This window comes from Nerophis ophidion, linkage group LG02 (genome assembly GCF_033978795.1).
Source record: "Nerophis ophidion isolate RoL-2023_Sa linkage group LG02, RoL_Noph_v1.0, whole genome shotgun sequence".
In the NCBI taxonomy this organism is placed as follows: Eukaryota; Metazoa; Chordata; class Actinopteri; order Syngnathiformes; family Syngnathidae; genus Nerophis; species Nerophis ophidion.
Genome location: NC_084612.1, coordinates 86,956,155 through 86,973,272, shown reverse-complemented (window position 1 = coordinate 86,973,272; position 17,118 = coordinate 86,956,155). Strand labels below are relative to the sequence as shown.

The following is a 17,118-nucleotide window of genomic DNA, read 5'->3' as shown; positions in this document are numbered from 1 at the left end:
CTGACTCACGCCGGCATCCTTGGGTAAATGTCTACCATATATGGATAGTCTGCTGACATCACACTTGAACAAAATTCCAAACGAACCGTTTAGAAGAAGTAGGAAGGAGGGCAAGATTGTTTTACACATATCTCTGCAATGCCTTTATTGTTTGATTTCAAATTTTCCGGACTTATGCAGATCGCAATACACATAAGCAGGTACCAACAGGTAAAAACAAGTTGGTTTGGTATAACAGGTTCCCTTTTAAGCCTTGAGACCCACTTTTATTCTTTGGCTTTTAACACTACGTGAGTTGTGTGGTCCTCTGTTCTCTGTTGTGCTCTGTGTTTTTTATACACTTTGATTTCTATTTTATTTTTTTAATTGATTTTACCCTTTAGGATAGTTTTTAATCATATTTGTTTTTATATTGTTTTTATTGGTTTTATATTTATTTATTTTTTGTTTTTATTTAGTCATTGGTGGAGCATAATATATATATTATATACTTTTTTTTATTTTATTTCATTTGTTTATTTATTTTTTTTTACAATTGTTTTTGAACATGGCTGTGCAGCACTTTGGAAACGTTATTGTTGTTTAAATGTGCTATATAAATAAAGTGGATTGGATTGGATTGGATTGACCAGCTGACATAAATTAGTCCTGTTTAAATACTTTTACTGTAAATGAATATCAGCTCCAAATATCGGTTTATTGGCCTCTTCGACTACTACTAACCAGTATCAATATCTGCCCTGAAAAAACATATCAGTTCGAGCTCTAATGTGAAGCTTGTGGACCGGTAAAATCCGTAAATTAGCCGCAGCATTGCACAAGGCGTCGGGTTCAAAGCGTGGTAAAATGTAGCGCCATGTAGTCCGGTCATCATAAACCCTGGTTCTTCTACTCCTTTTTAGACATGCTGAATTATGAAACTGTAAACACGTGCTATACTTCAATGTATGTATGCCTGGTTTCAAATTTACTGAAGCATTAGTTCAATTCTACATTTATCTTTTTTAAATGGGACGCTAAACATGACAAATTGTATTTTTCAAATTAGAACATGTCTCTGTTCTTTAGAAAAAAGCAAGCGGCGGCGGCGATGACCAAGAAGAACGCGAAGTTGGAATATAATTACAATCAATCAATCAATCAATGTTTACTTATATAGCCCTAAATCACTAGTGTCTCAAAGGACTGCACAAACCACTATGACATCCTCGGTAGGCCCACATTAAGGGCAAGGAAAACTCACACCCAGTGGGACATCGGTGACAATAATGACCCAGTGGGACGTCGGTGACAATGATGACTATGAGAACCTTGGAGAGGAGGAAACCAATGGATGTCGAGCGGGTCTAACATGATACTGTGAAAAGTTCAATCCATAATGGATCCAACACAGTCGCGAGAGTCCAGTCCAAAGCGGATCCAACACAGCAGCGAGAGTCCCGTTCACAGCGGAGCCAGCAGGAAACCATCCCAAGTGGAGGCGGAGCAGCAGCGCAGATATGTCCCCAGCCGATACACAGGCGAGCAGTACATGGCCACCGGATCGGACCGGACTCCCTCCACAAAGGAGAGTGGGACATAGAAGAAAAAGAAAAGAAACGGCAGATCAACTGGTCTAAAAAGGGAGTCTATTTAAAGGCTAGAGTATACAAATGAGTTTTTAAGGTGAGACTTAAATGCTTCTACTGAGTGGCATCTCGAACTGTTACCGGGAGGGCATTCCAGAGTACTGGAGCCCGAAATGAAAAAGCTCTATAGCCCGCAGACAACACCTTATGTACATATTTATATAATATTTACATATATATATAATATGTAAACTACAAGCTCCATTCACAGACAAAGTCCCATTGCTTTTATGAGTGGTCGAGCGAGTCAAAATCCGAAAAAAAAAGAAAAAAAATTGTTTTGTTTTTTGTGGCGGCCGTAATTCTTTCGTGGCGGGCCGTCACAAATAAATGAATGTGTGGGAAAACCTGTGATATAATGATTGATTCTTTACGTGATACCGTCCAGTAATTGACCAGTGTCTCAAATGCTTTAGAAATGTAGACGTAGAGGTGACTTGTCATCTCTAATAATCCCAAATCTTGGTGGTTTCATCGAAGACAGCATTGCGAACCACCCTTTCTCTGTTTAGACTTTGACCTTGAGAATCTGGCCTGGTGTGATCAAACGTGGTTAATGCCAAGAAGAAGCTGAGTTCCTTTTGCAAGTTGGACTTCCAGATATTCCTGGCGGTTGGAGGGAATTACTGCAGACATTATTTCAAGGCCATGGACTGTTGCAGTAGCCTGGCAAGGTGTACAAACCCCGTTCCATATGAGTTGGGAATTGAGTTAGATGTAAATATAAACGGATAGAATGATTCTCAAATCCTTTTCAACCAAATATTCAATTGAATGCACTACAAAGACAAGATATTTGATACTCAAAACTCATAAACTTTTTTTTTTTTCTGGAAATAATAATTAGAATTTCATGGCTGCAACACGTGCCAAAGTAGTTGGGAAAGAGCATGTTCACCACTGTGTTACATCACCTTTTCTTTTAACAACCCTCAATAAACGTTTGGGAACTGAGGAAACTAATTGTTTCAAAGTTGAAGCTTTTGAAAGTGGAATTCTTTCCCATTCTTGCTTGATGTGGAGCTTCAGTCGTTCAACAGTCCGGGGTCTCCGCTGTCGTATTTTACGCTTCATAATGCGCCACACATTTTCGATGGGAGACAGGTCTGGACTGCAGGCGGGCCAGGAAAGTACCCGCACTCTTTTTTTACGAAGCCACGCTGTTGAACACTTTGTCTTGCTGAAATAAGCAGGGGCGTCTATGATAATGTTGCTTGGATGACAACATATGTTGCTAAAAAACCTGTATGGACCCTTCAGCATTAATGGTGCCTTCTCATTAATACACCCCCATACCATCACAGATGCTGGCTTTTCAACTTTTCTCCCATAACGATCCAAATGTTTTTTTTCCTCTATGTTCTGGAGGACACCACGTCCTCTGTTTCCAAATATAATTTGAAATGTGGACACGTCAGACCAGAGAACACTTTTCCACTTTGCATCAGTCCATCTTAGGTGAGCTCGGGCCTAGCCAAGCCGGCGGCATTTCAGGATATTGTTGATAAATGGGTTTGGCTTTGCATAGTAGAGTTTTAACTTGCACTTAAAGATGTAGTGACCAAATGTAGTTACTGACAGTGGTTTTATGAAGTGTTCCTGAGCCATGTGGTGATATCCTTTGCACACTGATGTCGGTTTTTGATGCAGTACCGCCTGAGGGATCAAAAGTCCGTAATATCATCGCTTACGTGCAGTGATTTCTCCAGATTCCATGAACTTTTTGATGATTTTACGGACCATAGATGGTAAAATCCCTAAATTCCTTGCAATAGCTCGTTGAGAAATGTTGTTCTAAAACTGTTCGACAATTTGCCTACAAAGTGATGACCCTCACCCCATCCTTATTTGTGAACTACTTAGCATTTCATGGAAGCTGTTTTCACACCCAATTATGGCACCCAGCTGTTCCAATTAGCCTGCACACCGTTGGGATGTCTATATAAGTGTTTGATGAGCATTCCTCAACTTTATCAGTGTTTATTGCACCTTTCCCACTTTCTTTGTCACGTGCTGCCTGGCATCAAATTCTAAATTAATGATTATTTGCACACAAAAAAATGTTTATCAGTTTGAACATCAAATATGTTTCTTTGTAGAATATTCAACTGCATATGGGTTGAAAAGGATTTACAAATCAGTGTATTCTGTCTATATTTACATCTAACACAATTTCCCAACTCATATGGAAATGGGGTTTGTAGATCTTTTACATGTTTTTGTCCATTTGTGCAGAAGTAGTTTACCAGCACAAGTGTGTGATTATAGAGTCAATAAGTAACATGCTCTCTGCTATGAAAAACTATTTCAGTGTTAATATTTTTGTGTCCTATAGACGTCGATGAAGAAGATCTTCCCCCTGGAGAGGCTCGAGTGGAGCCCCAGGGTGGAGCAGGAGGAGTCACAGCCCCCTTACATTAAAGAGGAAGAGGAGGAGCGCAGCATCAGTCAGGATGACGCCGACATCAGCAAATTTCCGGTGATTCGTGTGATTGTGAAGAGCGATGAGGACGAAGCTCAGTGGTCACAACTTGATGACAGTCAAAGTGAGGGGACGAGAAGATCGGACGCAGGGAGCCTCTTAGCGCCGCTTTCTGAAAGTGATCATAGTGACGATGAAAACATTAAAGGTGACAGGAGATCACAAATTGACAGCAAGCACTTTAAGTGTTCTCAATGTGATAAAGCCTTTGGCAGAAAGCGAAATTTGAAAACGCACATGATGAGCCACACTGGAGAGAAACCTTTCATTTGTTCAATCTGCGGCGGTGGTTTTTCGCTCAAAGGCACCTTGATGATACACATGAGAACTCACACCGGGGAGAAACCTTTTCCCTGTGACATTTGTGGCGAAAGATTCTCCCAGAAAGTGAATTTAACAAAACACATGAGAAAACACACCGGAGAGAAACCTTTTCCCTGCTCGGTATGCGGTGAAAAATTCTCCCAGAAAGGAAATTTGGTGATACATATGAGGTGGCACTCAGGCGATAAACCTTTTGGCTGCCCAGTTTGTGGGGAAAACTTCTCCCAAAAGGGAAATTTAATGATACATTTGAGGACACACACTGGGGAAAAGCCTTTTCCCTGTGAAATGTGCGGGCAAATGTTTGCCAGGAAGGACATTTTGCTGAAGCACACGCGAACGCACACCGGCGAGAAACCATTTCCTTGCTCGGTTTGCGGCGAGAGGTTTGCTCAAAAGGGCAACCTGAAGACGCACACAAGGAAACACACTGGAGAGAAACCCTTTAGCTGCGATGTGTGCAATGAGAAGTTCGCTTACAAATACCAGCTAAACAAACACAAGTGTGCTGGTGAGCTCAGCAGCAGTAAATGAATTTGCAGAGTGTGAAATACAATCAACCGCTAAAATTGAATGTACTTGACGTTGGAAACAATCACAATTGAACTGAAAATGTATGGAAATAGGCCATTTCATTTCAGAGTTAAAATGGTGGTTGCTTTTAAAGTCAGCGTGTCTCACAAGAGCACAGCTGAGCAATCATGAAGTGTGTGAAGTCACCTAGAAACATTGACTTTTCAACAAAAATAACAGTATTTATTCGTAATTTTTAGTATATGCTGCTTTATAGAAGAGAATGTTTATATTATATTGGCTCTGTATTAAAACCTGTGTGGTTTCCTGCAGGCATTGACAATATGAACAATTAACTTATGTTTTGTTTTGTTTTATAAAGTGTGATACTTTCTCAGTTTCTGTTGGATATTTCTTTGATATATTAACTACAATAAAATTATCAACTGTAACTGTTGGTGTCTGATTTTCCGAGTGCTGCTTTTCTTTCACCACAATACTTACATCAATTCTTAATGTAAAGTAGACTTAGACTTAGAGTCAGACAAACTGTAATGATCCACAGGGGAAAATGTTCCACACAATAGCTCAGTTACAATGATGGAAAGTGTAAGGATGGAAATGACAATGCAGGTATAAATAAACAAAATATAGTTATATAAAATATATTTGTGATATTTACATAATATACAGTGGGGTAAAAAAGTATTTAGTCAGCCACCGATTGTGCAAGTTCTCCCACTTAAAATGATGACAGAGGTCTGTAATTTTCATCATAGGTACACTTCAACTGTGAGAGACAGAATGTGAAAAAAAAATCCAGGAATTCACATTGTAGGAATTTTAAATGATTTACTTGTAAATTATGGTGGAAAATAAGTATTTGGTCACTTCAAAAAAGGAAGATCTCTGGCTCTCACAGACCTGTAACTTTTTCTTTAAGAATCTCTTCTGTCCTCCACTCGTTACCTGTATTAATGGAACCTGTTTGAACCCGTTATCTGTATTAAAGACACCTGTCCACAGCCTCAAACAGTCAGACTCCAAACTCCACTATGGCCAAGACCAAAGAGATGTCGAAGGACACCAGGAAAATAATTTTAGACCTGCACCAGACTTGGAAGAGTGAATCTACAATAAACAAGCAGCTTAGTGTGAAAAAAAAACTGTGGGAGCAATTATCAGAAAATGGAAGACATACAAGATCACTGATAATCTCCCTCGATCTGGGGCTCCAAGCAAGATCTCATCCCGTGGGGTCAAAATGATCATGACAACGGTGAGCAAAAATCCTAGAACCACACGGGGGGACTGGTGAATGACCTGCAGAGAGCTGGGACCGAAGTAAATAAGGTTACCATCAGTACCACACTACGCCGACAGGGAATGAAATCCTGCAGTGACAGACGTGTCCCCCTGCTTAAGCCAGTGCATGTCCAGGCCCGTCTGAAGTTTGCCAGAGAGCACATGGATGATACAGCAGAGGATTGGGAGAATGTCATGTGGTCAGATGAAACCAAAATACAACTTTTTGGTATAAACTCAACTCGTCGTGTTTGGAGGAAGAAAAATACTGAGTTGCATCCCAAGAACACCATCCCTACTGTGAAGCATGGGGGTGGAAACATCATGCTTTGGGGCTGTTTTTCTGCAAAGGGGACAGGACGATTGATCCGTGTTAAGGAAAGAATGAATGGGGCCATGTATCGTGAGATTTTGAGCCAAAACCTCCTTCCATCAGTGAGAGCTTTGAATGGTTGACCAAATACTTATTTTCCACCATAATTTACAAATAAATTATTCAAAATTCCTACAATGTGAACTCCTGGATTTTTTTTCCACATTCTGTCTCTCACAGTTGAAGTGTACCTACAATGAAAATTACAGACCTCTGTCATCATTTTAAGTGGGAGAACTTGCACAATCGGTGGCTGACTAAATACTGATATATTATGTGTAGATCATGTATACAATATATAACAATTACCATGTACGATATTACAGTATATGTGACAGCTGCAGCATAAAATAGAGAGTAAATCCAGCAGAAAATAGAAAATAGGCATGAAAAACAAAGAGAAGTAGCAAACATAAAAGGTTTCAGGTAATAGACAGATATCATCTATTGCTGTATTGTGATATATATATATATATATATATATATTATACAGCTGGATCTTGAATCGTAGAAAAGAAGAATAAAAATACCCCTGGAATTAAAAGTACTATGATTATGGACAAATTCTGTCACAAAACATTTTTATTTAATCAGCCAATCTCGGAAAACATAGCTTCCATTTTTGATAGGGGCAGCATTGTGGCGCCAAGGATGCGAGTCGCCACAAAAATGGCACCGAAGAAGAAAAAGGCGGAAGTTAGCAACGCATCGCAAAGCAGTTAACAAATAACCCGTACAAAACGAATCGCTTTTGGGCTTTTAATTGTGCTTGTTCTCCTCTTATGACATTTCTGGTGTGTCCAAAAGAGTGAAAAATGCGACAGTGCTGTTTTGTCTCGTCTGCGTGCATTTCAAAGTGTAGACTTACAAGCTAGAGTTAGCCTGTTAGCTTCGGACAAAGAGAACCGGAAGTTAGCATCACAAGCTTAGTGTCGATGTTGTGTAAAAATGTTTTTAAAGTCTGGTGAATGAGCGACTAGCAAATGTTGAAATATAAATATATGTAGTGTTAGAAATAACAAAGTTCGAGGGGGAACTTTCTGGATCTAAAAAAGAAGATGTACGAGCGACGACGTCAACTACGAGCTGCTGTTTTCTAGCTTCAAATGGAGTCACGTGGAGCAGGTTAGTTCTCTTCTTCTGTTTAATATCCTTATAATTTCTAAAAAAAAGATTGTTTAAGACACAAGAAACACCACGTAGTTAGATTCGCAAAATTTAGAGCTAATTTCCTGAATTAAACAATTCAAAACCGGAGTAGAAGGAAACATCCATCCATCCATTTACTACCGCTTGTCCTTTTTAGGGTGGCGGGGGGTCGCTGGAGCCTATCTCAGCTGTTTCGGGCGGAATCAATCAATCAATCAATCAATCAATCAATGTTTATTTATAGAGCCCCAAATCACAAATGTCTCAAAAGACTGTACAAATCATTACGACTACGACATCCTCGGAAGAACCCACAAAAGGGCAAGGAAAACTCACACCCAGTGGGCAGGGAGAATTCACATCCAGTGGGACGCCAGTGACAATGCTGACTATGAGAAACCTTGGAGAGGACCTCAGAAGTGGGAAACTCCCCCACTCTAGGGAACCGAAAGCAATGGATGTCGAGCGGGTCTAACATGATACTGTGAAAGTTCAATCCATAATGGATCCAACACAGCCGCGAGAGTTCAGTTCAAAGCGGATCCAAGACAGCAGCCAGGGTCCCATCCACAGGAAACCATCTCAAGCGGAAGCGGATCAGCAGCGTAGAGATGTCCCCAACCGATACACAGGCGAGCGGTCCATCCTGGGTCTCGACTCTGGACAGCCAGTACTTCATCCATGGTCATCGGACCGGACACCCTCCACAAGGGAGGGGGGGACATAGGAGAAAAGAGAAAAGAAGCGGCAGATCAACTGGTCTAAAAAGGAGATCTATTTAAAGGCTAGAGTATACAGATGAGTTTTAAGGTGAGACTTAAATGCTTCTACTGTGGTGGCATCTCGAACTGTTACCGGGAGGGCATTCCAGAGTACTGGAGCCCGAACGGAAAACGCTCTATAGCCCGCAGACTTTTTTGGGCTTTAGGAATCACTAATAAGCCGGAGTCTTTTGAACGCAGATTTCTTGCCGGGACATATGGTACAATACAATCGGCAAGATAGGATGGAGCTAGACCGTGTAGTATTTTATACGTAAGTAGTAAAACCTTAAAGTCACATCTTAAGTGCACAGGAAGCCAGTGCAGGTGAGCCAGTACAGGTGTAATGTGATCAAACTTTCTTGTTCTTGTCAAAAGTCTAGCAGCCGCATTTTGTACCAACTGTAATCTTTTAATGCTAGACATGGGGAGACCCGAAAATAATACGTTACAGTAATCGAGACGAGACGTAACAAACGCATGGATAATGATCTCAGCGTCTTTAGTGGACAAAATGGAGCGAATTTTAGCGATATTACGGAGATGAAAGAAGGCCGTTTTAGTAACGCTTTTAATGTGTGACTCAAAGGAGAGAGTTGGGTCGAAGATAATACCCAGATTTTTTACAGAGTCACCTTGTTTTATCATTTGGTTGTCAAATGTTAAAGTTGTATTATTAAATAGAGGAAGGTGGGGTAAACCCTGGACAAGTCGCCACCTTATCGCAGTGCTAGAAAGAAACGGCTTATTTTCAATCACAACATATCTTTGACATGTTAACACTAACAATATTATTATTTTTTACAATTTGCAATTAAGAAAAAAAAAATACATTGGAAAAAAATATATAATAATATTGTCAGTGTTAACATGTAAGATTTTTAATTCGAGAAAGGTGTTCAAAAAACTATCTATAGGCTTTTAAAAAGACACGTTGTGGCTTACGTAGGTAGCGCTAATGAAAAGGAAGGCATGAAAATGTACCAAAAAATAAAAAGGCTGCATTGCTAATTACAAATAGAAAATAAAAGTTGGAATCAACTGAGACATTAAAGGCCTACTGAAATGAGATTTTCTTATTCAAACGGGGATAGCAGGTCCATTCTGTGTCATACTTGATTATTTTGCGATATTTCCATATTTTTGCTGAAAGGATTTAGTAGAGAACATCCACGATAAAGTTCGCAACTTTTGGTCGCTAATAGAAAAGCCTTGCTTTTACCGGAAGTAGCAGACGATGTGCGTGTGACGTCACTGGTTGCAGGGCTCCTCACATATTCACATTGTTTACAATGTGAGCCACCAGCAGTAAGAGCAATTCGGACCAAGAAAGCAACAATTTCCCCATTAATTTGAGCGAGGATGAAGGATTTGTGAATTAGGATATTGATAGTGAAGGACTAGAAAAAAAAAACAAGAAAAAAAGCGATGGCTCCGGGCGGCGGCAGTGTGAGCGTTTCATTCTGGAAGATCCCTTATCTGCTTTTTGTTTTAATAGTGTTTTAGTGAGATTCTAAAGATTGTGGGCGCCATAGCTCGGTTGGTAGAGCGGCCGTGCCAGCAACTTGAGGGTTGCAGGTTCGATTCCCGCTTGTGCCATCCTAGTTACTGCCGTTGTGTCCTTGGGCAAGACACTTTACCCACCTGCTCCCAGTGCCACCCACACTGGTTTAAATGTAACTTAGATATTGGGTGTCACTATGTAAAGCGCTTTGAGTCACTTGAGAAAAGCGCTATATAAATATAATTCACTTCACTTCACATTGTAAAGACATACCTCGAGGTCGGATGGCTGCGGTGAACACAAAGTGTCTCAGAGAGAAGCCGAGAAGCCAAGCTCACAGTTGCCTTTTAAACAGCTGCTGCAGGACGCCGAATAATCCAATGATTTCTCCGGTAAAATATATATCACAATTCCCCCATTCAAAAACATGCTGGTTGACGTAGAGAAAACATGTTCGCTTGACCGCTCTGTGTTAAAGCTTCACAACAAACAAAGAAACACCGGCTGTGTCTCGGTGCTAAAGACAGCTGTAATACACCGCTTTTCACCAACAGCATTGTTCTTTATAGCAGTGGTCCCCAACCTTTTTGTATCCGCGGACCGGTCAACACTTAATAATTTGTCCCGCGGCCCAGGGAGGGGGGTCCTTTTTTTTACATTTTTTGTTTCTCCTTTGTCATAGAAAAGGGACGTTTTTGTCATGAAAAAGGGAGGTTTTTGTGGTTTTTGCACTAATTGTAAGTGTATATTGTGTTTTTTATGTTGATTTAATAAAAAATATATATCCACCCATCCATCCATCTTCTTCCGCTTATCCGAGGTCTGGTCGCGGGGGCAACAGCCTAAGCAGGGAAACCCAGACTTCCCTCTCCCCAGCCACTTCGTCTAGCTCTTCCCGGGGGATCCCGAGGCGTTCCCAGGCCAGCCGGGAGACATAGTCTTCCCAACGTGTCCTGGGTCTTCCCCGTGGCCTCCTACCGGTTGGACGTGCCCTAAACACCTCCCTCGGGAGGCGTTCGGGTGGCATCCTGACCAGATGCCCGAACCACCTCATCTGGCTCCTCTCGATGTGAAGGAGCAGCGGCTTTACTTTGAGTTCCCCCCGGATGGCAGAGCTTCTCACCCTATCTCTAAGGGAGAGACCTGGAAACTCATTTCGGCCGCTTGTACCCGTGATCTTATCCTTTCGGTCATGACCCAAAGCTCATGACCATAGGTGAGGATGGGAACGTAGATCGACCGGTAAATTGAGAGCTTTGCCTTCCGGCTCAGCTCCTTCTTCACCACAACGGATCAGTACAACGTCCGCATTACTGAAGACGCCGCACCGATCCGCCTGTCGATCTCACGATCCACTCTTCCCTCACTCGTGAACAAGACTCCTAGGTACTTGAACTCCTCCACTTGGAGGAAATATATATATATATATTTTTTTTTTTAATAAAAAATTCTTCTGCGGCCCGGTACCAATCGGGCCACGGCCCGGTGGTTGGGGACCACTGCTTTATAGTCGCCATTATTAATTGAACAAATAGCAAAAGATTCAGCAACACAGATGTCCAAAATACTGTGTAATTATGCGATGAACAGAGACGACTTTTAGCCGTGTTTGTTGCAGCGCTAATATTTCCTTACAGTCCGTGACGTCACACGTACGCGTCATCATTCCACGACGTTTTCAACAAGAAAGGCCTACTGAAAGCCACTACTACCGACCACGCAGTCTGATAGTTTATATATCAATGATGAAATATTAACATTATAACACATGCCAATTCGGCCTTTTTAGTTTACTAAATTGCAATTTTAAATTTCCCGCAAAGTGTCCTGTTGAAAACGTCTAGGAATGATGACACTTATGTTGACGCGTGCTTGTGACGTTATGGGTTGGAGCGGACATTTTATCCCAGCACCACTCACGGCTAAAAGTCGTCCAATTTAATCGCATAATTACACAGTATTCTGGACATCTGTGTTGCTGAATCTTTTGCAATTTGTTCAATTAATAATGGAGACGTCAAAGAAGAATGCTGTTGGTGGAAAGCAGTGGATTTCGGCCGGCTTTAGCAACACAAACACAGCCGGTGTTTCTTTGTTTGTTTTGAAGCTTTAATATGGAACAGAGCGGTCAAGCAAACATGGTTCTCTACCAAATGTCAACCAGCAGGTTTCGGTGAGATGATTGTGGTAATAAGTCGGCTCTTACCGTAAACATGACCGGAGCTTGTGTCGTTCTTCCTGCAGCTGTCAAAGAGGCAGCTGCGGCTTTCTTGGTTCCTCCATGGCTTCCCTCAGAGACACTAGCAGTCACCACACCCCTCCGACTTTCAGGTATGACTTTATGATCTCACTAAAACACTAGTAACACAATAAGCAGATAAGGGATTTTCCAGAATTATCCTAGTAAATGTGTCTAATAACATCTGAATCGCTCCCACTGCCCTGTCTTTTTATTTTCTTCTAGTCCTTCACTCTCACTATCCTCATTCACAAATCTGTCATCCTCGCTCCAATTAATGGGGAAATTGTCGCTTTCTCGGTCAGAATCGCTCTAGCTGCTGGTGGCCATGATTGTAATCAATGTGCGGATGTGAGGACCCCTCACACCGGTGACGTCACGCACACATCGGCTTCTACTTCCTGTACAGGCAAGGCTTTTTTATCAGCACCAAAAGTCGTCGATGTTCTCTACTAAATCCTTTCAGCAAAAATATGGCAATATCGCAAAATGATCAAGTATGACACATAGAATGGACCTGCTATCCCCGTTTAAATAAGAAAATCTCATTTCAGTAGGCCTTTAAAACATAAGACAAGTAATCTAAAAAAAAAACAATGACATTTAATATGTCTTATAATAGGGGCAGCATGGTGGAACAGGGGTTAGTGCATGTGCCTCACAATACAAAGTTCCTGAGTAGTCCTGAGTTCAATCCCATGCTCGGGATCTTTCTGTGTGGAGTTTGCATGTTCTCCCCGTGACTGAGTGGTTTGGTGGTTTTCGCAATTTTTTGGAACATAACGTGTTTGTGTTCTTGTGTCCTTCAGGTGTCAGCGAAAATCTTCAGCAGGAGCCACAGCCCGTCCATCTTAAAGAGAAAGAGGAAGAGTCAGAGCCATCCCACATTCAGGAGAACGAGGAGGGACACAGCATTAGTCCGGATGAAGAGCAGCAGAAGGAGGAGGCTGTCTACAAGTTTCCAGTGACTTGTGTGGTGGTGAAGTGCGAAGATGTTGAAGACGAAGTTCAGGGGTCCCAGAAGAAAGGGGCGGAGCCTTCAAACAGCAGCCTAACTCCACACATAGCAAAAGCTGACTGTGGAGCTGACTTAGCGCCACTATCAGATAGCGAGGACACAATGTCACACTCTCCTGACTCTGATGAAGAAGACTATGAAGCTGACATGACGTGTCACACTGTTAACAAACACTTTAAATGCTCCCAATGTGACAAAACATTTGGCAGCAAAAGTAATCTAAAAAGGCACATGGGGTGTCACACGGGAGAAAAACTATTCAACTGCTCGGTGTGTGGCAAAGAATTCTCCCAGAAAGGAATCTTAATGAGACACGCGAGAACACACACCGGGGAGAAACCTTTTTCTTGCCCGTTCTGCGCCAAAAGGTTCTCTATAAAGGGAAATTTGATCACGCACACAAGAATACACACCGGGGAAAAACCTTTTTCCTGTTCGGTCTGCAAAACAAGTTTCATCGTTCGTTCGGCGTTGGTTCAACACATGAGAACGCACACCGGCGAGAAACCTTTTCTTTGTTCTTTTTGTGGCAAAACCTTCTCGCAGAAAGTCAGCTTGATGACGCACATGAGGAGACACACCGGAGAGAAGGTGTTCAGTTGCGACGCGTGTGATGAGCGATTCTTTCATAAGTACCAGCTAAACAAGCACAAGTGTGCTGGTGAGGAAAGAGGCGGTAAATGAACCAGCGGTCAAACGTACTTTATGGGCATTTGATCAAATGTTATTTTTTTTAAAGTGCATGCCTCTAAGCAGTGCAAATAGTTTTGCGCTGTTTATTTCAAAAGATGGATGCGCATCAACAAATCATACCAAGGGAAGAGAAGTACAAACCCCGTTTCCATATGAGTTGGGAAATTGTGTTAGATGTAAATATAAACGGAATACAATGATTTGCAAATCCTTTTCAAGCCATATTCAGTTGAATATGCTACAAAGACAACATATTTGATGTTCAAACTGATAAACATGTTTTTTTTGTAAATAATCATTAACTTTAGAATTTGATGCTAGCAACACGTGACAAAGAAGTTGGGAAAGGTGGCAATAAATACTGATAAAGTTGAGGAATGCTCATCAAACACTTATTTGGAACATCCCACAGGTGTGCAGGCTAATTGGGAACAGGTGGGTGCCATGATTGGGTATAAAAACAGCTATCCAAAAAATGCTCAGTCTTTCACAAGAAAGGATGGGGCGAGGTACACCCCTTTGTCCACAACTGCGGGAGCAAATAGTCAAAACAGTTAAAGAACAATGTTTCTCAAAGTGAAATTGCAAGGAATTTAGGGATTTCAACATCTACGGTCCATAATATCATCAAAAGGTTCAGAGAATCTGGAGAAATCACTCCACGCAAGCGGAATGACCGTGACATTCGATCCCTCAGGTGGCACTGTCAAAAACCGACATTAATCTCTAGAGGATATCACCACATGGGCTCAGGAACACTTCAGAATACCACTGTCACTAAATACAGTTTGTCGCTACATCTGTAAGTGCAAGTTAAAGCTCTACTATGCAAAACGAAAGCCATTTATCAACAACACCCAGAATCGACGCCAGCTTCGCTGGGCCTAAGCACATCTAAGATGGACTGATGCAAAGTGGAAAAGTGTTCTGTGGTCTTATGAGTCCACATTTCAATTTTTGGGGGGAAACTGTGGACGTTGTGTCCTCCGGATCAAAGAGGAGAAGAACCATCCGGATTGTTCTTGGCGCAAAGATGAAAAGCCAGCATATGTGATGGTATGGGGGTGTATTAGTGGCCAAGACATGGGTAACTTAAACATCTGTGAAGGCACCATTAATGCTGAAAGGTACATACAGGTTTTGAAGCAACATATGTTGCCTTCCAAGCAACATTATCATGGACGCCTCTGCTTATTTCAGCAAGAAAATGGCAACCTACGTATTACAACAGTGTGGCTTAGTAGTAAGAGTGCGGGTACTAGACTGGCCTGCCTGCAGTCCAGACCTGTCTCCCATTAAAAATGTGTGGCGCATTATGAAGCGTAAAATACGACAGCGGAGACCCCGGACTGTTGAACGACTGAAGCTCTACATAAAACAAGAATGGGAAAGAATTCCACTTTCAAAGCTTCAACAATAAGTTTCCTCAGTTCCCAAACGTTTATTGAGTGTTGTTAAAAGAAAAGGTGATGTAACACAGTGGTGAACATGCCCTTTCCCAACTACTTTGGCACGTGTTGCAGCCATGAAATTCTAAGTTAATTATTATTTGCAAAAAAAAATAAAGTTTATGAATGCGAACATCAAATTTGTTGTCTTTGTAGTGCATTCAACTGAATATGGGTTGAAAAGGATTTGCAAATCTTTGCATTCCGTTTAAATTTACATCTCACACAATTTCCCAACTCGTATGGAAACGGGGTTTGTAGAATAGAAAGGGAGTTATGGGAAGTCAGAGTACTATCATTAAAAAAAAAAGTAAGAGTCCGGCGTCATTGTGTTAGCAAAGTGTACATTTTTCTACAACTTAGGGTGCAGCACTTCTTTTTACACTTACAAATGTAGCCTCAAAACTACTGATGTGTCTTATAACCCATTAGTCGGTTAGTTCAGGGTGGTGCATAGTTGAGTGCAAGAGTTTTGAGGTGCAATTGCCTTATTGGTTCAAAAGGTAAAAAACATGGCACAGACCTCCTCCGTGCAGGGTTGTTCTGTCTGATACGACGCTAGCGTGGAAACAAGAGTTCAGAACATTCAGAGGGATTGGTGTTTGAACAACACCTGTCCCATTTTCTTTAATTTATATACAATAATACTGTTGTTGTCATCATTAAAGTGAAGAGATCCATGTCATTATAACATTTTAGGTTCACAATGAAACTCTTTGGAGTGCTCTGAACCAGGTAACTAGTTGGATGGATTAAAATAAAAAGGTTTACTGTAGTTGATAGTCCCTATAACAAATGCTTTATATCTCCCACGGGGAAAAAAATTATTGTCCAGAATTTTGGCATAGACCTTTTTTCACTGAGGGCCACAGACTGACAAGTCAAAGAATGCGGGGGGGCAATTTTGGTAGTTTTCCCCTTCGAAACCAGTACAATATGGTCAGGTTCAAACACTGATGACATCTATTGAACAGACAAGAAGCAAGGAACCATGCAGAGACAGAGTTGAATTTAGCTCATGAGGAGAACGCATGGCGCTGCACACTTAGTCACAGTCTCGCCCTACGCTCTAAGGTTCAACTCCCACGTCCCTCTTTTTATGCAGACTTCCATAGTCAACATCACTGTGGCCGCCTCTAAAAGGAGTGGTCACATAAATTATGCAAAGCAGGTCCGGACGCACAGTACGTGACGGAATGGGCTGGGGGCCTTGTGATTTCGCCTTGTCCCCGCTTCGTCTGCGTGTTGTCATCTTATTTTCGTTGAGGTCCTTGAAGTCTCTGCTTTGTCTGCATGTTGTCATCTTATCTTCGTTGAGGTCCTTGAAGTCCTTGGCTGTTAGCGGGCTAAAACAAAGATAACATCTGCGGCTGAGGCCACCCCTCAGACAAGACGTTTTCTTCTTGCATAGATTAGAAAAAGTCTAACTTGAGCACAAAAGCTAATAACTAAGGCAACTGACTTTAAGCATACTAAAGTTAGTGTGATAATATATACATAATTATTCTAACAAATATGTAGATTTTTGTCAAAGAACTAGAACATTTATTTTCTAATAGGAACTTTATGTGAATGTTATAAGAGCCAAAGCCAAACAAAAGTGCTAACAGTTAGCACGCTAGCCAGATAGCATCAAGTAACAACACATATGAGCAAAATGAGCTAATAAAAAAAAAGTAAC

The 17,118-nt window shown here is 41.4% G+C and overlaps 3 protein-coding genes across 3 annotated transcripts in view; all 3 read left to right on the top strand.

Moving 5' to 3' along the window:
- The window catches only part of LOC133535389 (gastrula zinc finger protein XlCGF8.2DB-like), an 11,235-nt gene extending 5,836 nt beyond the window's left edge, over nt 1-5,399 (top strand). Inside the window, exon 2 of the mRNA XM_061875202.1 lies at nt 3,964-5,399. Coding sequence (XP_061731186.1) covers nt 3,970-4,968 — 999 coding nt within the window. The 5' untranslated portion in view covers nt 3,964-3,969 and the 3' untranslated portion in view covers nt 4,969-5,399. The remainder of the gene's footprint in view (nt 1-3,963) is intronic.
- The window catches only part of LOC133547611 (gastrula zinc finger protein XlCGF8.2DB-like), a 215,746-nt gene that overhangs the window by 148,922 nt on the left and 49,706 nt on the right, over nt 1-17,118 (top strand). The gene's annotated exons all lie outside the window — the stretch shown is intronic.
- LOC133535385 (gastrula zinc finger protein XlCGF17.1-like) lies at nt 7,308-15,552 on the top strand. The gene is made up of 2 exons (XM_061875188.1): nt 7,308-7,750; nt 13,088-15,552. The coding sequence occupies exons 1-2, from the start codon at nt 7,732-7,734 to the stop codon at nt 13,978-13,980; spliced, it is 912 nt and encodes a 303-aa protein (XP_061731172.1). The 5' UTR covers nt 7,308-7,731; the 3' UTR covers nt 13,981-15,552.